The 21,128-nt window shown below is 35.5% G+C and overlaps 1 protein-coding gene across 2 annotated transcripts in view; it reads left to right on the top strand.

The window, feature by feature from the left end:
- LOC125675022 (39S ribosomal protein L9, mitochondrial-like) overlaps window positions 1-20,474 on the top strand; it is a 43,041-nt gene extending 22,567 nt beyond the window's left edge. For both annotated transcript variants that reach the window (XM_048912478.2, XM_048912479.2), the window contains exons 2-8: window positions 2,538-2,645; window positions 7,613-7,766; window positions 11,168-11,292; window positions 12,610-12,663; window positions 12,798-12,902; window positions 19,476-19,559; window positions 20,028-20,474. In XM_048912478.2, the coding sequence (XP_048768435.1) occupies window positions 2,553-2,645; window positions 7,613-7,766; window positions 11,168-11,292; window positions 12,610-12,663; window positions 12,798-12,902; window positions 19,476-19,559; window positions 20,028-20,231 (819 nt within the window). In that variant the 5' untranslated portion in view covers window positions 2,538-2,552 and the 3' untranslated portion in view covers window positions 20,232-20,474. The remainder of the gene's footprint in view (window positions 1-2,537; window positions 2,646-7,612; window positions 7,767-11,167; window positions 11,293-12,609; window positions 12,664-12,797; window positions 12,903-19,475; window positions 19,560-20,027) is intronic.
- Window positions 20,475-21,128: the final 654 nt, after the last annotated feature.

Here is a 21,128-nt window from a genome sequence, read left to right as displayed (position 1 = left end):
AAAGCTTCCTCACATATTGCAGATTGAAGTTTGTTAAAATCATGGCCCCCGGGGTTAGGGTGGGGCCACAAGGGGGGATCAAAGTTTTGCATACAAATATAATGGGGAGATCTTTGAAAATCTTCTCAAAAACTACTGGGCCAGGAAAGTGGAAATTTACATGAAAGCTTTCTAACATAGTGCAAATTCAAGTTTGTAAACATCACCCCCGGGGCAGGATGGGGCCACAAGGGAGATCAAAGTTTTACATAGAAATATATAGGGAAAATCTTTAAAAATTTCCTTCTCAAAAACTACTGGGCCAAGAAAATGGAAATTTACATGAAAGCTTCCTAACATATTGCAGATTGAAGTTTGATAAAATCATGGCCCCTGAGGATAGGATGGGGCCACAATAGGGGATCAAAGTTTTACATACAAATATATAGTGAGAATCTTTAAAAAATATTCTTCTCAAAAACTACTGGGGCAGGAAAGTTGAAATTTACATGAAAGCTTTCTGACATAGTACAGATTGAGGTTTATGAAAATCATGCAGAGCAGGGAGGTCTCTACCAAAGTTATAAATGTCATGATCCCCAGAGTAGAGGTTCTGACTCCAGGATGGGGCCAAAGTTGTTATATATTTAAGACTCTAAAGTACGATGGTCGTTCCAAATTACGATGGTCACGCCAAAGTGCGATGGTCTGCGCCAAAGTGCGATGGTCTGCGCCAAAGTGCGATGGTCTGAGCCAAAGTGCGATGGTTTGTTAATGTTACGAACGCCAAAGTCCAATGGTCACGCCAAAGTCCGATGGTGCGGAATTCAGTAACGTTTGTGACGTCATTCTTAGCGTCTTTCAAAATGAAACTGAATAAATGCAACACGGACGACAGCAACGGCAAAGTTTACACTGTTGAGGATAGTAAAAATGGCAAAGTACATTTGTTGTTGAACTATCTACTTCGCCCAAATATTCTTTAATTCATGATCATTTATTACTTGTGACGTACACGTAATAAAATCCTGGGGATATAGTATAATGAAAAACATTCTTCACGATTTCGTGTTGGAAATTTTTGTGTTTATTAACACGACACCTAGATGGTAATGAAATAAGTCGAACTTCATATTTTTATGCATGGATTTTGCTCTGATATTTTAGTGAAACAACACACGTTTGGTACAGTCTGTACCAAAACACTGTTTCGTTTACAAACCAATGGATTTCGGCGTGTCACACCATCGCACTTTGGCGTGTCAGACCATCGCACTTTGGCGCATGATTGTGGACCATCGCACTTTGGCGTGTCACACCATCGCACTTTGGAGTCCCATCGCACTTTGGAGTCTTACATATATATATATAGTGTATATGTGTAAAACATCCATTAGATGATATCTTCTTTTAATGCTATTCATATTAAATTGAAACTTAATAGATATTTAGACGGAGTAAGGAGTACTTTACCAAAATTGTAAATTTCATGATCGCAGGGGTAAGGGTTTTCGTTCCAGAGTGGGACCAAAATTATTATAGTGAAGTTTTAAGAATATAGCTTATATATATGTACACTGTATGTAAGAATATATATTATTGTCTTTATCATTTGAAAGACTTCTTTGAATTTGCTGATGTGGTATCAGAACTAAAAGCATATTTAGGAAAAATAGAAAAGGATGTACCAAAATTGTGAATTTTGCAACCGCAGGGTTTTGACTCTAGGACAGGCCCTTAATTAGTCAAATCGTGTTAATATCACATATATTATGTAAAGCCTTTCATCAGTATACACACTTTCAAAGGCATTTAAGTTTTAATAACACATCTTGTTTTATACTTTTGCAGAATATTATAATTTAGCTTAGATATTCAGAACAGAATTTTTTTGTCTAGATTTCATAGCCCTTGGGAGTAGTGCTCATTTAACTATTATAATCATGTGACCAATAAGACCTGTGGGCCTCTTGTTAAAAAATATACCGACCTTCTGACCCTGATTTTGAAGATCTGAATGGAAACACAGATTGTTTTAGGCCTAACATACAGACTTCATACTTAGTGGAGTGAAAGGTCAAGGCCAGATAAGTGTCAAGGTCAGAGTTGTGTGAATATGCTTCAACAGGCCTGGAGGTTATAAAACTTTTACCGCACTCATACTCAAACTCAGCCATGTTTGTTTTGAGTACAACTCTGAGCAAGCTTCGAAACATACTAGAAAAATCTTGAGAATGTACTCCATTCGAATATAAGGATGATTTAGAGCAAGGAATTTGGGTATGAAAGCCTGCTAAAAAAGTTTTATAACCTCCAGGCCTGGACATGCTAAGAAGTGTAGTGTTTCACAAATACATCCACATCTTGTTTCCCGTGTCTGCAGTATGCAAGGTGAAGATAACGAACAGTGATCAATCACATAACTCCTATAAGCAATACAAAATAGAGAGTTGGGTAAACACGGACCCCTGGACACACCAGAGGTGGGATCAGGTGCCTAGTAGGAGTGATCATTCCCTGTCGATGTATATAATGAATTGTTCTCTTTAATGTTTCAGGTGTAACTATAAATCATGCCAGTGCCTAGTCTGAGTCGGACAGTGTGCTCCCAGTTGTTGAGTCTTCCACTGATAGCATGCCGGAGAGTTCTCTTGAGGCAGAATGGGGTATGTATATATATGTATGTACAGAATAAAGATTAAAACAACACATTTATCACAAATGTAAACAAACCATCAACGGATTTGAAATAGATAACTTAATTTTCTTTTCCATGCTTCTCATTTACCGGTTAAGTGATTAGTTTAGCGAGATGCAAAATTAGGCATTTTTGTTTTAAATTGTATATTTATATATATAGCAAGGCAATGATTCTGAACTTTAATTAAAATCGTGACATGGACAATGTAAAGAGTTCCACATCTAAAAATTTAATTAAAAAACAAGCATTGATATTCTGATGTACAGTTAAGTAGAGTGGTGGATATAAATCCTGCTGAGTACCAGTGTCATGAGAACAATGATCCCAAATTGCTGTGGCTCAAAGCTAAGATGTAATGCTCCTTAAGGAGGTGTGCTACACCAGAGAAATTTGATGTAGATGTAAAGTGGAGGATATGTACAAAAATATTTTGAAGTTGAAAATTTTCAAATTTACTTTATTTTGTCAAAAAAAAAAAGTTTTAGTAGAAGGTAATCTGAAAAAAATTTAAAACCCCTGTTGCACTCGAACCTGCAACCTACATGTCAGCAGTCGGTATTCTAACCTACTGAGCTACTTTGCTAGGTATTTAAATGGAAAAGGAAAAGTCAAATATTGCTGATATCGATTTTTTCATCCATGTTTTTAAAGGAAGTCAGCCATTATGACGATGTAGAGTACAACCTTAATCAAATGCTTAGCATTTAGAAGAGAGAGTTGCAGATCTTTTGAATGAGAGCTTAAAAACCAAGGTCTCATGTCACAACAGGCATTGCTACATTAAAGAACCCTCAATATTATGGCCCCGAGCGCTATAGCATAAATTTGTAACATTTTTCCTACAGCTGGCTATGTTTTAACTTGTGTCAAATACTGGAAGATTGAAATATTGCATTTTATTTTATTTTGTTGGGTTTGAGACTATTATACTCCCTTTATTGCTCAAGACATACGTCTTATCACATCATTGTTCCAATATGATGTATACACAAATGCATAAAAATGGCATCGTATGGTGGTGTACAAATTCACGATGGAGAATAAACAAGGTTTTCTCAAACATATGAATTTTTCCCCCAAGATACAAAGTTTGTGTATATTATGAACACTTAATAATTGTACAAATTTGAAAACAGATGGTTTTTGTCAATAATACTTTTTGATATATTAATGACGAAGTTCTTTGTAATGAGGGCAAGTTGATACAAAGTTGTATTCATCCTCTCTCAGTGTTTGAAATTGGTTGAAAATTTGGGACAGACCACGGGTCTATGATGATATAGACCTCATCAAATTGGCATAGACCACAACATTGAATAAAAATAACACAAAATTTAATTTAAAGCATTGTTATTTACTTCTAATGTACTTAGAAAGCATGTTTTCTTTCTATTTCCATAACAATATCCCCCTTTCTTTGTTACTAACTATATGTTTTCCTTCAATCCCCGCCGAGCACCTTCCACATACTTCAACTTCGCTTACATTTTAACAATTGTCCTTTTATTTTTAAAACAATGACTACCCATTTGTGTTTGAGATAATTTGCTTATAGAAGATGGTTCAACTAAACTTTTTAGCTCACCTGAACCGAAGGTTCAAGTGAGCTATTCTGATCACATTTTGTCCGGCGTCTGTCTGTCTGTCTGTCCGTCTGTAAACTTTTCACATTTTCGACTTCTTCTCCAGAACCACTGGGCCAATTTCAACCTAACTTAGCCAAAAGCATCCTTGGGTGAAAGGCTTTCAAGTTTGTTCAAATGAAGGGCCATGTCCCTTTCAAAGGGGAGATAATCACAAAAATGCAAAAATAGGGTGGGGTCATTTAAAAATCTTCTTCTCAAGAACCACTGGGCCAGAAGAGCTGAAATTTACCTGAAAGCTTCCTGACATATTGCAGATTCAAGTTTGTTCAAATCATGGCCCCCGGTGGTAGGATGGGGCCACAAGGGGGGATCAAAGTTTTACATACAAATATATAGGGGAAAACTTTAAAAATCTTCTTCTCAAGAACCACTAAGCCAGAAAAGCTGAGATTTACATGAAAGCTTCCTGACATAATGCAGATTCAAGTTTGTTCAAATCATGGGCCCCGGGGGTTGGATGGGGCCACAATAGGGGATCAAAGTTTTACATACAAATATATAGGGAAAAACTTTAAAAATCTTCTTCTCAAGAACCACTGAGCCAGAAAAGCTGATTTTTACATGAAAACTTTCTGACATAGTGCAGATTCAATTTTGTTCAAATCATGGGCCCCGGGGATAAGATGGGGCCCCAAGGGGGGATCAAAGTTTTACACACAAATATATAGGGAAAAACTTTAAAAATCTTCTTCTCAAGAACCACTAAGCCAGAAAAGCTGATTTTTACATGAAAACTTTCTGACATAGTGCAGATTCAAGTTTGTTCAAATCATGGCCCCCAGGGGTTAAGATGGGGCCCCAAGGGGGGGATCAAAGTTTTACACACAAATATATAGGGAAAAACTTTAAATATCTTCTTTTCAAGAACCACTAAGCCAGAAAAGCTGATTTTTACATGAAAACTTTCTGACATAGTGCAGATTCAAGTTTGTTCAAATCATGGGCCCCGGGGATAAGATGGGGCCCCAAGGGGGGATCAAAGTTTTACACACAAATATATAGGGAAAAACTTTAAAAATCTTCTTCTCAAGAACCACTAAGCCAGAAAAGCTGAGATTTACATGAAAACTTTCTGACATAGTGCAGATTCAAGTTTCTTCAAATCATGGGCTCCGGGGGTAGGATGGGGCCACAAGGGGGATCAAAGTTTTACATACAAATATATAGTTAAAATCTTTTTCTCAATAACCACTGAGTCAGAAAAACTGATATTTACAAGAAAACTTTCTGACATAGTGCAGATTCAAGTTTGTTCAAATCATGGTCCCCGGGGGGTAGGATGGGGCCACAAGGGGGGGGGGGGGGTCAAAGTTTTACATACAAATATAGAAAAAAGCTTTAAAAGAACCATTGGGCCAAAGAAGTTGACATTTACATGAAAGCTTTCTGACATAGTGTAGATTCAAGTTTGCAAAGGGTAGTTTGGGCCATAATAGGGACCAAGGTTTTACATGCAAATATATATGGAAAGTCTTCAGATATGGGCCAAGGTGACTCAGGTGAGCGATGTGGCCCATGGGCCTCTTGTTCAATGGGAGTATCATTTATTTATATATCACAAGAAGGAATTACGGTCAGCATACTATTAGGCAATCTAATTAAAATCAGATCTTCACTGGAGAAGGATATGATGGCATTGCGTTTGAGGTCATGTTATTTCACCTTTCCCACTCGACCAAATTTAAAAATGACAGCTTTTGCTAATATGAAAATTTTGCTATTGTATCAGAACATACTTGGTATTTATCGAAGATCAGGGGGCATATTGTTTTTGACCTATCTGTCATTCTGTAATTCTGTTATTCTGTCTGAAACTTTCACCTTGCTAATAACTTTTGAACAGTCAATGCTAGAGCTTTGAAATTTCACATGAGTATTCCTTGTGACAAGACCTTTCCGTGGGCATGCACCAACATTTTTTACCCTGTGACTTGATCTTTTGAGTTTGACCTACTTTTTGAAAACTTTAACCTTGCTAATAACTTCTAAACAGTAAGGGCTAAAGCTTTGATATTTCACATGAGTATTCCTTGTGACAAAACCTCTCCATTGGCACTAAAGCATTTGACTTTGACATTTGACCTACTTTTAAAAATTGACATTGGTCATACTTCTAAATGGTAAATATTAGAGCTTTCATATTGCACATATGCATTTCTTGTGACAAGTACCAAGATATTTGTGTTTCAGAAACACATCTTGTTACCTCATGACCTTGACCTTGGAATTTGGCCATACAGGGGCATCAGTGTTTCACAAACACATCTTGTTACCTCATGACCTTGACCTTGGATTTTGGCCATACAGGGGCATTTGTGTTTCACAAACACATCTTGTTACCTCATGACCTTGACCTTGGATTTAGGCCATACAGGGGCATTTGTGTTTCACAAACACATATTGTTACCTCATGACCTTGACCTTGGATTTTGGCCATACAGGGGCATTTGTGTTTCACAAACACATCTTGTTACCTCATGACCTTGACCTTGGAATTTGGCCATACAGGGGCATCAGTGTTTCACAAACACATCTTGTTACCTCATGACCTTGACCTTGGATTTTGGCCATACAGGGGCATTTGTGTTTCAGAAACACATCTTGTTACCTCATGACCTTGACCTTGGATTTAGGCCATACAGGGGCATTTGTGTTTCACAAACACATCCTGTTACCTCATGACCTTGGAATTTGGCCATACAGGGGAATACCTCATGACCTTGGAATTTGGCCATACAGGGGAATCATGCAGTATTTCACAAACACATCTTGTTACCTCATGACCTTGACCTTGGATTTTGGCCATACAGGGGCATTTGTGTTTCACAAACACATCTTGTTACCTCATGACCTTGACCTTGGAATTTGGCCATAATGGGGCATCAGTGTTTCACAAACACATCTTGTTACCTCATGAACTTGACCTTGGATTTTGGCCATACAGGGGCATTTGTGTTTCACAAACACATCCTGTTACCTCATGACCTTGGAATTTGGCCATACAGGGGAATCATGCAGTGTTTCACAAACACATCTTGTTACCTCATGACCTTGACCTTGGATATTGGCCATACAGGGGTATTTGTGTTTCACAAACACATCTTGTTACCCCATGAATTTGACCTTGGAATTTGGCCATACAGGGGCATCAGTGTTTCACAAACACATCTTGTTTCTTAATGTACATGTATCAAGCTGAAGGAATGGTGAGGATGTAAACGATGGCTTTGTACAAGAGTTTAATACTGTCAGATTTGTAACAACAAAGCATGTTTTGATTTGATAGACTGTACAAATGGTGGAGAGGGTGCGGAGTGTGAATCTGTACCAAGACGACAAGCAACCCAAGTTAAGGAGCAGACACTACATTTATAGGAAAATAGAAAACCCCATACCTCCTCCCACAGAAATCGAGGTTCTCCTAACAGACCACGTGGATGGTAAGAATTTTATCATATTCTGAGGTGTTAAAGCCTGGTATAATGGGAATAGATATTGACATTGTTTTATGATGAATAAAGTAGAATAAAACCAGATTTAAAGAGTGGATTATTCATGCATTTAAAGAAAAGGAATTTTGTCCAGTTGTTGTGCAGCAAAATGTATTTTTGATGACCGTAGAGGTTCAAAATGTGGAAATCATATGTACAGTAGATATAAAATTCATATGTTGCTCATATCAAAACCAAAGGCAAGAATTTACATACAGAACTTTTATCTATCATTTTAAAGACTTGAAATCATGGTTATAAATTATGAAATCACATACTGCTAGAATATTTGATTTACTGCGTTTGTAATGTCGGAGAAATGAACAGACCATCCACTCATCACGAAAATGCACATGTGAATTTATTTGGTTTAGCGGTTTCGACTTTTGAGTGGTCATCATCAGAAGAATAATACGTGAAATTTGTCTATAGAAGTAAAATATGTGGCTGACATGCTATGAACAATGTAAGAATGTGGAAGGTTTGTACAAAATACAGATTGGCTTCACAATTTTACAAGATGTATGTAAATTAGTTTACATTGTCTAAACTTTTGTATGACATAGAATACAGTGAGTAAATGAAATGTTATATGATGAAACGAAGAGTCCATAAATTCTGTGAATTATTGCTGTTCTGTTTTGTAATCCAGGTGGAAGTTCATTCAAACAGATTGTGATGTTTTCGATGATGACGTGTTAATTTGGGGTGTAGAGTGCTCAGACACATGCTTTTTCATGTGATTCGCTGTTGTTTATTGAGGTTGGCATTCCGCTAATAAACTGTTAATACATGTAGTTCAATTTTATTAGCGACTTCTTTGTTTTTGAGCCGAGATCATTCTGGGTGTTAATGATATATGTAGTATGTACACTTGCATAATCGGGTATTCGTGAAGTAGGCGGACGAGGCTGCGACTGAAATAAAGGTGTGCTGCTTCCTTAAGTTCTGTAAACACTGTAGACATTGTAAACTAATTATGTGTATCTTGTATAGATAACATTGTTAAGGAGGAATAGTACACCACAGAAATTTTATATGGATGAAAAGGGGAGGATATGTACAATTATAATTTGAAATTGAAAACTTTCAAATTTATACTTTATATAGTCAAAAAATGCAGTTTTAATAAAAAGCAATCTGAAATTTTTGTTAGAACCCCTGCCGGACTCAAACCCGCTATCTCAGTCTTTGCCAGATCTTTTATTTCAGTGCATGCCCTTCAAGTAGGTGTATCCAATTCTACTAGTCCAAACAAATATTTACATCCCCGGATTTTATTCCAAGGGAATTCACTTTTCCAAGAGCATCTACCGGTATTGTCAACATTTTTTTCAATCTGTACCCTTTTTGTGTCTCCAATGCAAAAGTGTTTCTTGGAAATCGCAGTAGAATAATATGTTGTTAAAATTGTCTGCTTCACTTTGAAGGAATAAAATAAACAAATTCTTTTTAAATGTATATACTTTTAAAATGCCATAGATGATATTTAATTTGATATGATATGTTATTCACAAATGAAAATGAAACATCTGATGAATGAATTGATCATTCGAATCAAAAGCAAACGTACATTGTTATGAAGGAAAGAAGTTTAAGCCTTGGAATTTACATGCCCTTTGGGCTTGTAAGTATATGTTATTTCCATGTCTGCTTCTAAAATTTTACCGGGTATCGGGCTCCTGGGATTTGTCGAAGACTGCTATCTATATTTCAGTGGTTGACGTGCTAAACTACTGAGCTACTTGGCTAAGCATTGATATCTGAAATGAATAGGCAAATTTTACTGAATGATATTTATAAACTTTATAGCTTTAGATCCAGACCCTAATATTTCCATTTCCATTGATTTTATCTTTATAGATATCTAAACCATTTGAAATTTGAAATGAGATCCATTTCTTCATGAATGTGAACAATGTGCTTATGAATCTTGATAAATCTAACAGCTGGGAATATTCTAACAGAAATAGGAGTAAAAAGTAAATATCAATTAAAGTAAATTTAGTTTTTGAAAATACACGAGGGTATGAACAGCAACAATTCACGTCAGCATACTTTTTATGAAGCATTAACCCTAATTTTCGTAGTTCTGGGCCACTGGTGAAAGTTGTATAGAAATGGTCTTTTTGTGTAACATTTTATTATACCCCCCGCAACAAGTTGTGTTGGGGGGGGGGGGGTATACTGGAATCGGATTGTCCGTCTGTAGACGCAATGGTTTCCGGGCTCTAAAGCATTATGCTTTCCACCTACCGTCACTATATCATATATATGGACTACCCATGGGATGAAGATGTTCCCTATCGATTTTGGGGTCAAAAAGTCAAAGGTCAAGTGCACTGGACATCGAAGTAGCAATATGGTTTCCGGGCTCTGAAGCGTTATCCTTTCCACCTACAGTCACCATATCATACATATGGACTACCCATGGGATGAAGATATTCCCTATCGATTTTGGGGTCAAAAGGTCAAAGGTCACGTGCACTGGACATCGAAGTAGCAATATGGTTTCCGGGCTCTAAAGCGTTATCCTTTCCACCTACAGTCACCATATCATACATATGGACTACCCATGGGATGAAGATGTTCCCTATCGATTTTGGGGTCAAAAGGTCAAAGGTCAAGCACACTGGACATCGAAGTAGCAATATGGTTCGGTTTGTCATGCCATTTGTTTTTTACACTCAGAAAAGAGGTAGTTTATACCTATTACCAACACCCTTGGGAGATTGGGGTAAGCGGGGAGTATTCTTAGTGAGCATTGCTCACAGTACCTCTTGTTTACTTTGTATAGAAATAGTATTTTGTGTAACATTTTATTTACTCTGTATAGAAATAGTCTTTTGTGTAACATTTTATTTACTCTGTATAGAAATAGTCTTTTTGTGTAACATTTTATTTACTCTGCATAGAAATTGTGTTTTTGTGTAACATTTTAGTACTCATAATTATCAATGACTGGTGAAGTTTGCATAAGTTACTCTGTGTAGAAATGATCTTTTTGTGTAACATTTTACTCGTAATTATCAGTGACTGAGGGGCAAGAAAAACAAATTTTCATATTGACGAATGATGAAGACATTTGCCAAATGGAATGTTTCAAAATCTGACCTTTGACTTTACGGATTTTGAAGCTCAGTCTCATTGATCTCGTTCAGAAGTTGTGGATCACATTTAAATGTAAGATTTTATTGCATACCAGGACCCAGGTGCATGAAGGTTAAATAACTAACTAAAAGTTATAGACAACTATCAGTTAAAGTTAACTAACTTTTGTACAATTGGGTCCAGATGTATACAAGGTATTAAAGAAGTTGCCATAATTCATTTATTTAAAATTTTTGCAGGACTTGGAATCATGGGCGATATTGTCAAAGTCCCTAAAAAAATGTGGAGAAATTTCCTGTATCAGGCTCGCTTGGCTACTTACCCAACCCCCGAAAACATTGCAGATCTGAATACAGAAATGAAGGTCTGTACAGTGTAAGCCATTAGTTACTGAACTGTTGTAACATTCATTGTATTCATTATGTCCCCCCTTCCCAGAAGGGGACATTGCTTAAGTATGAATTCTTCTTCTTCCTCTTCTCATACAAAATTTGTCTGAGCCATAACTTGATATTTTGTATGTGGGTAGACCATTATAAGACAGTGCGTCACATGACATTTTTTATTACCTTTGTCCTTGACCTTTTATGTAAAAGTCAACTAATAATTTTTTAAGCGCTTTTGATATTTGGTATGTGAGTATGTGCCATTATAAAACAGTGTGTCACATACCATTTTTGATGATGTTTAACCTTGATCTTTTATATAAGGGTCAAATGAGAAATTTTTGTGTGTATTTTTTTGGTTCTGCAATGACCATACCTTTTTGTATTTTAGGTTATTGATATTTGGTATGTGGGTATACCATGATAAGACAGTGTGTTGTGTGCCATTTTGATGGCCTTTGACCTTTTCCACTTTAGAAATGATCCCTAAAATGTTTTTAGAAACTATGGAAAATGGAAAGAGATATCAGTTTTAGTGTACTAAAACAGCTCTTCCTAGTTATATGTGTGTTTGTATCTGTAAAAATGTCAAAGAATGGAAACTTTAACTATTTCAATGATATTATCAGTGAAAAAAAACAGTTAAAGTTTGTCGTGTTTTAATGACAGTTATAAGAATTTGATGCCTTGCAAATTCAGTACAGAGTATGCATATTTTACAAGTTTTATTGAGGTGTGATATTTATTGAGATTATTGAGATGTGCTATTTATTGAGGTGATTGGGATGTGCTATTTATTGAGATTATTGAGACGTGGTCTTTATTGAGATTATTGAGATGTGATATTTATTGAGATTATTGAGATGTGGTCTTTATTGAGATGTGCTGTTTATTGAGGTGATTGAGATGTGATATTTACTGAGATTATTGAGATGTGATATTTATTGAGGTGATTGGGATGTGATATTTATTGAGATTATTGAGATGTGGTCTTTATTGAGATTATTGAGATGTGCTATTTATTGAGGTGATTGAGATGTGATATAGATTATTGAGATGTGATATTTATTGAGGTGATTGGGATGTGATATTTATTGAGATTATTGAGATGTGCTATTTATTGAGGTGATTGGGATGTGATATTTATTGAGATTATTGAGATGTAATATTTATTGAGATTATTGAGATGTGGTATTTATTGAGGTGATTGAGATGTGGTATTTATTTAAATTATTGAGATTTGATATTTATTGAGATTAGGATGTGATATTTATTGAGATGTGATATTTATTCAGGCTATGGGAGACAGTTTGAACATTCTTAAGAAGCTTGGAAAGTATAGTCGTATAGTAAGTACATTAGAATTCAACATCACTTGTGTGATCTTTATATCATATATCTTTCAAAGGAGTTTGTAATCAAACTTTCAGTTTTACAGAAACCACACATATTATGCAGCTGACTAATTGTTATTTTTCTTCAGACCCTCCAGAGAATTCGGGGATTGAATCTTCCTGTGGAGTTGGTCCCGAGTGCGAAGGGCTGGACTCTTACCAAGTCCCACATCAGAGTGGCTCTTAGGAAAGTGGTGAGCTTGTAAAACTCTGTAGAATTTTAAGAGCATCACTGCAGGACAAAAGTTGTGCTCAGTTTAAAGGATGTGTGATATTGCTTCTAATATTATAAAAACCAGATTTGTCCTGTTAAGTCACCCTGCCAACTCCCAGCTGTTTTCAATCTAAGAATATAGTGTGTATTTCTCCAACTTACCAATATAGTGCTCATTTTGATGGGAGGTGAAGATAACGAACAGTGATCAATCACATAACTCCTATAAGCAATACAAAATAGAGAGTTGGGTAAACACGGACCCCTGGACACACCAGAGGTAGGATCAGGCTTCAGGGCCACCAACGCTGAGATTTTCTCAAATCTGAGATTCCTCAGAAAATTTGAGGTTTTCTCACCCAACTGTGCCACCAAATAAATATTTTCTCAAACTCAGATATGTATTTGAGTTTTTTCTCACATTTGAGAATTTTCTCAAATGCGCGTGCCACTGAACTATTTTTGAACTCAGCTGAGAAAAAAGATCTGAGATTCCTCAGAAAATTTGAGGTTTTCTCACCCAACTGTGCCACCAAATAAATATTTTCTCAAACTCAGATATGTATTTGAGTTTTTTCTCACATTTGAGAATTTTCTCAAATGCGCGTGCCACTGAACTATTTTTGAACTCAGCTGAGAAAAAAGATTTGAGATTTCTCAGAAAATTCCGAGATTGGTAAATAGCAACCTCAAATAAAATCTCAAGTGTATTTATTCACAACAAAATGACAGTCAGACGACTTCGAAAACGCAGACATCGTAGGAATGTAATGATTGTGAGGACAAGGAGAATCCTTGACAGGTCCAATCCTTTGGAAGGGTTGAGCAAGGGTGATATTTTTGACAGATATCGTTTATTTTCAGTCACCATAGTCATCATAGTAGATTTACTTAAGAAAATCAGCTGTACAACAATCGTCTCAAGAATAATCCTTTAAACCCCCCCCCCCCCTTCCCCTCCTCTTCCATTAATAAGTCTTGGTTGCGCTACGATTGTTTGCCACGGGGTCGTTTTATATTACGGTGGGTGACTCTCAATGTTTCTAAAGTGCAGCAGGCAGAGCAATAAAATTGGACTTGTTGTGTCATTTGACTGAAATATTTTTAAAATTTCCCAGCCTTGAGGAACTTGTGCACATCAAGATAGAATTTCACAAGATAGCCAGTAAGGAAATTCCACTTCAAATGTAAATGTTGTATGCTAGGGCCACATTTAAAAAAATGTTGGTTTGCCATAGCCCGAGGGTCATGAAAAATATTGGGTCGGTCGGTAGGGATTTTTTTTTTTTTTTTGCTGAAAATATATTGAATATCAAAACTCTGTTTTATATTTCGTGTTCTTTTGATGAATTAACCCTATTACAGTGAATTACTTGCAGAACTGCCAGAAACCTCTCTAAAAAGTGCAGTGACAGGAGTAGTTTGTGTATGGCTCATATATCATTTTGTTATTCTGATATGTTACTTGTTTTGTGGGTGTTTGTTTTCCAGGTCTTGAATATGTCCATTGTTTTTTCAAATTTGTCTAGAGTCTTGGTTGCCATGATTTTACTCTCAATGGCCAATGTAACATGCATGTATTATGCAACTGAAACTTGGTAGCATTGTTGTTGTTCTAAAACATTATTTGTATAAACTCAACACAATTTCATGTTCAATGATGTTGGTCAAACGATTTCTGATACATTAAATCCGTGCTCCACGGTACCTCGAATTACCAAAATGCCCATTAGAACAAACGAAATTCCCCTTTGAATAAATTTTTTAAAGTTAAATTGAAAGATTAGGGATTCATTCAATGTGTAAAATACCGTCTCTGAAGAAAAAATAACATAAATTTTTTAATAAAAAAAGAGTCTTGTTTTATTAGAATTTGTGTTAATCTAAGGAAGGTAACTCATGTTAGTTTTCTTTCATTTAGAAGAATGTGTTCAACCATTATTTCCTAATCAATATATATATACATTGCTTAAGTTGAATTAAAGGGACTGATTCACGATTTTTCCCAAAATTTTCTTTTTCACTTTTAATGATCAAAATCTATTGTTTAATGTGTTTAAAAGTGTTCACATAAAAATTAAGGTTATACATTATCACAGAAGCTCATTTTAGAGAGTTTATTATTTGTTTTGTAAACAGAGATTGCGTTATGTTATTGTTTATGAAATTTCCAAAAGAAATGGATATTGATCTGAATTTATTATATCTTTCACATTTCAAGCATTTTTTGGGTAAATACATGTATGTCATCTAAAAGTTAAAATTTGTGACAATGCAAAATTAAGATGCTTTATATTACAAAATTAATATTTCACCTGTTTGTTTGTATACATAAAAAGTCTCGAGTCATTGTTTACATAACAGATTTAAGGCTAAAATATTGCTTTTATTTTTGCATTCAGAAGGTCAAAATTTTGGCTGTCCATATAAAATGAGTTATATTTTTAATGTTTACCATCAGAAATGAAAAATATTTTTATCAAAAATCGTGAACCAGTCCCTTTAAATCAACATTCGTATATATATTGCAATTCTTCAAACAAATATTGTATAGGGGAAAAAATCTCATGCTGCCCCTTGACTGGCCTTGAGGGCCCTTGATTGGAAAATAAAAATATGTTATGTATAAATTTTGCTAGAGTTATCTTTCTTTGAAACATTGTGAATGCGAGAACTGAACACAATTGAATTCCCTAAATTTACAATCACAAATTTAAAAATGTTTTATCATAAAAGATTAACATATATAAACTTAATATGCATTAATGTGTATAATTAGAGGGGAATTTCGATACTTTTAGGTGGTATTTCGAAAACTAATTCCTGGGGGCATTTCGGTAAATTGCGGGCATTTACGAATATTCAGGGTACCCATTTACATTTTCATCGGACACAGTTGTTGTTTCTGTCCATAATTATCGAATGATGCCTTGTTGGATAGATAAAATTCTGCCAGTATGCCATGTGCCGAATCGATCATTTGAGCGCTTAAAATTGCGTCGATTTACAAAACGCCACAAAGAACAAAATAAAAAACAAAACAAAACGCATCTTCACAAGTCAAGGGCTATTGATTAGTTACCTCGTTACAAAATAAAAACAACACGCAATGTTCTTGATGTTAACTTAAATGAGGAATATCATTGAATGATTTAATTTTAGCTTATTACGTCATCCCCTGTCCCAAACCTGTGTTTTGATTGGTGACTGATGCGAGCATGGTGCGAGGTAACGAATCAATAACCGTTGACTTGTGAAGATGAACCAAACGCGGATAGGAACTTGAAAGAAAAACAGAAGTCGGAAAATCAAGTGAAAAAAAAAAACATGGTCAAAATTATGTCATTAAAAACTTTCCAGTCGGGGGGTTGAAAATGGGTCGGTCACGCAATAGCAAACAAACTCCTTTTTAATTCTGGCCTAGGCCTACAAGCTACTTGTATAGTACCATGACCCTTACATTAATGCGTATCTTGAACCCGAGTTCAGTATCACCCTACTGCAGATGTACATGTTATATATTGTGTCAACGACAGTCTCATTACCTTTCACTTCTCTATGAAATGATGAAAAAGGGTTACTAAAATATATCGTATGTCAAAAATCAGAAAAAAATAACTGTACATGATAAATGATAGCTGTGTCACCCTCATGTACATATATTAGTATCTCACAAGTGTTCATCTCAAAAGTTTACAGAAAGTAGAAACTGACTATTCAGAATGACGGATGAGGATGATCGTTCATCTCAGAAGTTTACAGAAAGTAGAAACTGACTATTCAGAACGACGGATGAGGATGATCGTTCATCTCAAAAGTTTACAGAAAGTAGAAACTGACTATTCAGAATGACGGATGAGGATGATTGTTCATCTCAAAAGTTTACAGAAAGTAGAAACTGACTATTCAGAATGACGGATGAGGATGATCGTTCATCTCAAAAGTTTACAGAAAGTAGAAACTGACTATTCAGAACGACGGATGAGGATGATCGTTCATCTCAAAAGTTTACAGAAAGTAGAAACTGACTATTCAGAATGACGGATGAGGATGATTGTTCATCTCAAAAGTTTACAGAAAGTAGAAACTGACTATTCAGAATGACGGATGAGGATGATCGTTCATCTCAAAAGTTTACAGAAAGTAGAAACTTACTATTCAGAACGAGGATGAGGATGATCGGTGCACTGTGGAGAAATCCTTTGGATAAATTATTGGCTCTGTATAAAAATAATTTCATTTTAGAAGAGGGGAGGGAGTAATCCGGGGTACCTAAGATTTATATAAGTTATCCACACTTCAGCTGCCTGTGTGGATTCCCTATTTCATCCCTCTTTCATAGATCCGCGCTGTATACTCTGCGTAAGTGAGTGTATCTTAGGATCTTATTTTAATTAGATTGCACACAACCCTAGGTAAGAAACAAAAATTTGTAAACAAACATGGGTCCCAGCTTCTGGACACATTTTCTAAAAAATTGCAAATTCCTAAGGAATTTTGGCTAGTGGGAGGTCAGGGAGATGTCATGCTACAAGTCTCTTCAACTTAAAAGCCATCTCCTCTTTTTTATTTGTCACAATCTTTCCTGCAATGATCAGACAGGGCTTCTCTTCCACTGGCAGCCAAAGAAGAGGTCATAGAGTATGCGAGTTACGCGTCGTGTTCACGAATGGCTTGCGAAAATCAGTGTCAGTGCGGTATTTTATGTTACCTGTAGAAGGTCAATCTCTAAAGCTTACAAAAAAGCGTGAAACAATTGTATAAATCGAAACTGGGATGGGATAGTCAGGGAATCCACAGAATTCAGAAAAATTATCGCCACAAAAAAAATCAAAAGGGGGGGGGGGGGGTAGTAGTGTCCATACTTCGGTGCCTGTGCTTCTACATGTGACATCATTGCATGATTCGAAAATTACATGTAAAGCACATGCTAAATGTAGTTAATGTAAACAACAAAGTGAAAGTGGATTTTATGGAAAATAAAGCCCCTTGTAACAATGAAAACACATTGAGTAATTTTGTCGAATCTCAACTCATGTGAGACAACTCTGAGAAAGTTTGGTGGCATGGCATTTAGCAAAATCTTTGCTGAGGTGAAAAATGTTAATTTGAGTCTGAGTTTGAAATTGAGATTTTCATATGTTGGTGGCCCCCAGGCCAGGTGTCTAGGAGGATTAAGCATTCCTTGTTGACCGTTCACACCCGCTGTTAGACCTATATTTTGATCAGGTAAACGAAGTCACCTGCAGTTAAAATCAATGTACCAAGAATGGCCTAACAATCGGTATGAAACAAGTCGGATAGCATTCAACCCAATTTTAGATAGTATTGGTAAACTAGATGTAATTACGACCATAGAATTTGCTAAATGCTGACTTTAAATGAGACTGTTGAAACCCCTGCACCATCAACTTGTTTTATCAGTAGCTTGCCTCGAATTAAAAACTGATCATATGCAGAACAAGCTCTTGCATATCGAATCAATTGAGATATATACATCAATATACAGTTGATAATGGAATATTGCTACATAAATATTGGAAGCTAGTAGACGATGGAGAAGCTGAAATTATCTTATTTGTCATAAAGTTGAGTTGTGTATGAATTTGATTTAATGATGTCAGTATCATTTATTAGTCAGATGTCTAACAGCTTCCTATAAACATTTTCTTCAGCGTAAAACCGTTTTTACAAATAGAGTTAATGGACATCTTTCCACCTCAAATTTTCAAAATTCATGGGTTTTACAAGGAGTCAGTAAATAATATCAAAATAAGAATTCATTGCATATATATAGGATCTCCCATGGTTTTTGGTTTGATATGATTGACTATAAATCAAATCAAACCACAAACCATTGGAGATTCTTTTTACCACATGTTAACCCCCCACCCCACCCGTTATTCATTAACATTACTGTTGTGTTGGAAATTATACTTCCCGAGATTTTGTAAACAAACTGTGTGTAAAATTAACATTTGCTTGAGACATCACAAACAGTGTAGGAAAACATAGTGTAATAATTAAAATTTATGTAATGAATATTATAAAATTCGAAATTGTTTTGAAGTGTCGGCAAAATTTGGATTTGACCTCTTATTGAAGAAGTAAACATAAAAGAGAAACTTCTAATTGAAGAAATTTGAGATTTTTCAACAAAGCATGGATATTGCTTTTTTTGCACTTTGCAATGTGTGTATGTAAAACTTATATGGTACCAATTTTGATGCACCAGACAAACAATGTCTCTTCAGTGATGCTCAAGCCAGAGCTATGCATGAGGGAGATAATCCTTAATTTTGAAATGAATTCCTAAATTTTACCATAGCAATTAAATATACATCCGCATTTTCAAGCTAGTAACGATGTAATATGTAATATGTTTGATAACCATTTTTTATCAACTGAAACCTTTTATCTTCACGACTTGATATAGTAGTGTGTAGATATAAATTTAGTAATTGTTTTTTAACCATAAACCTTTGATTCTTGGTAGGGTATTGTATATGTATAAATCTCTGCATCTTGACCTTTAACCTTTGACTCTTGGTAGGGTATTTCTGCTACTGAGGACTCCATCACCTTGCCTGAAGATCCAAACATACATACACCAGGGGAGTTCATCTTCACCCTGACAGTAAGTGATTACGTAAGATCCAAACATGCATACACCAGGAGAGTTCAACTTCACCCTGACAGTAAGTGATTACATAAGATCCAAACATACATACACCAGGAGAGTTCATCTTCACCCTGACAGTAAGTGATTACATAAGATCCAAACATACATACACCAGGAGAGTTCATCTTCACCCTGACAGTAAGTGATTACGTAAGATCCAAACATACATACACCAGGAGAGTTCATCTTCACCCTGACCGTAAGTGATTACATAAACTTGTTTTCCTAATCAGCATGTAATTAACACAACTGATGACGACATGCATTTCATTATGCAAAGAACTTTGTTTCATGTTTTTGTTAACACAGTGGATATATTATAAATGTATTCTTCAAGTCCACCACTCTTAACATTGTACTAAAAATTGCAAGACATGTTTTAATATAATTCTTTGAAATTATTTTATTTTTTAAAAACTTCAGATGAATGATGTAGTGGCCCTTAAGGTGCGTGCCACCCTGGTAGAGCGCCCCCTGGTATTCATGGAAGAAACACCGGCAGACAGGATACAGGTTTGGAATAATCCCACGGTAACACCTGATGACGAATTGAGTCCTGTCATCAGGAAATTCCTGACCACTCCAGCGATTGACATCAATGCCTACAGACAGAAACCTCCAAAATAGTTCAGGGAGACCAGACACACGTGCACACAAAAGACACCATAAGAATTTCAGCCACTGACATTTTTCACAAACATGATGTGGAAACCTCAGACAGAAGAATATTTGTCTAACCCAGTGTTTAAAACGTTTTGGTCAATATTTGATGACAGAAGACAATTTGTCTGGTGGAGAGGAGAAGAGAGGCTTTAGAAGTGTTTTGGTAAATGTTGAGTTGTGTGATTAAATTAAAACGAGTAAACTGTCTTCATTTTCTTTTTTATTGAGTTTGTTTTTTACCAATGTGACCATATATATATACATTTTGGATCAGCTCTATTGACGAATAAGGCATGCCCTAATTAGCTCCACTTTTAACATTGATTGGCAAGCCTAAAGACCAAAAAGCATGTAGTCTTCGTTGTAAATACGTTTGTAGATTAGTGTAGTGTTAGATGTATTTATATGTAGTTTTTGTTATTATTCTCTGTTGATATTGGCCACATTATGTAATTATTTTCGTTTGTCCTGAAGAAGGGACGAGTCGTCCCGAAAATTTGACAATCTGGTTGTTCGTGTCGTTGGCCATTTTTGTGCTTTGTGTATATATATTTATATATATATATTTATATATATACAAGATAATAAAAGTAAATTCCTTTCACAGATGACAGATAAATTGAATTTATTTTTGTTTACTCCACTCACATTGAAGTTTTAGTGTACTCCACTCATATTGAAGTTTTAGTTTACTCCACTCATATTGCAGTTTTAGTTTACTCCATTCATACTGAAGTTTTGGTTTACTCCATTCATATTGAAATTTTAGTTTACTTCACTCATATTGAAGTTTTAGTTTACTCAACTCACATTGAAGTTTTAGTTTACTCCATTCATATTGAAATTTTAGTCTACTCCTCT

This window comes from Ostrea edulis, chromosome 3 (assembly GCF_947568905.1).
Source record: "Ostrea edulis chromosome 3, xbOstEdul1.1, whole genome shotgun sequence".
In the NCBI taxonomy this organism is placed as follows: Eukaryota; Metazoa; Mollusca; class Bivalvia; order Ostreida; family Ostreidae; genus Ostrea; species Ostrea edulis.
This window is presented reverse-complemented; position numbering and strand designations above follow the sequence as displayed.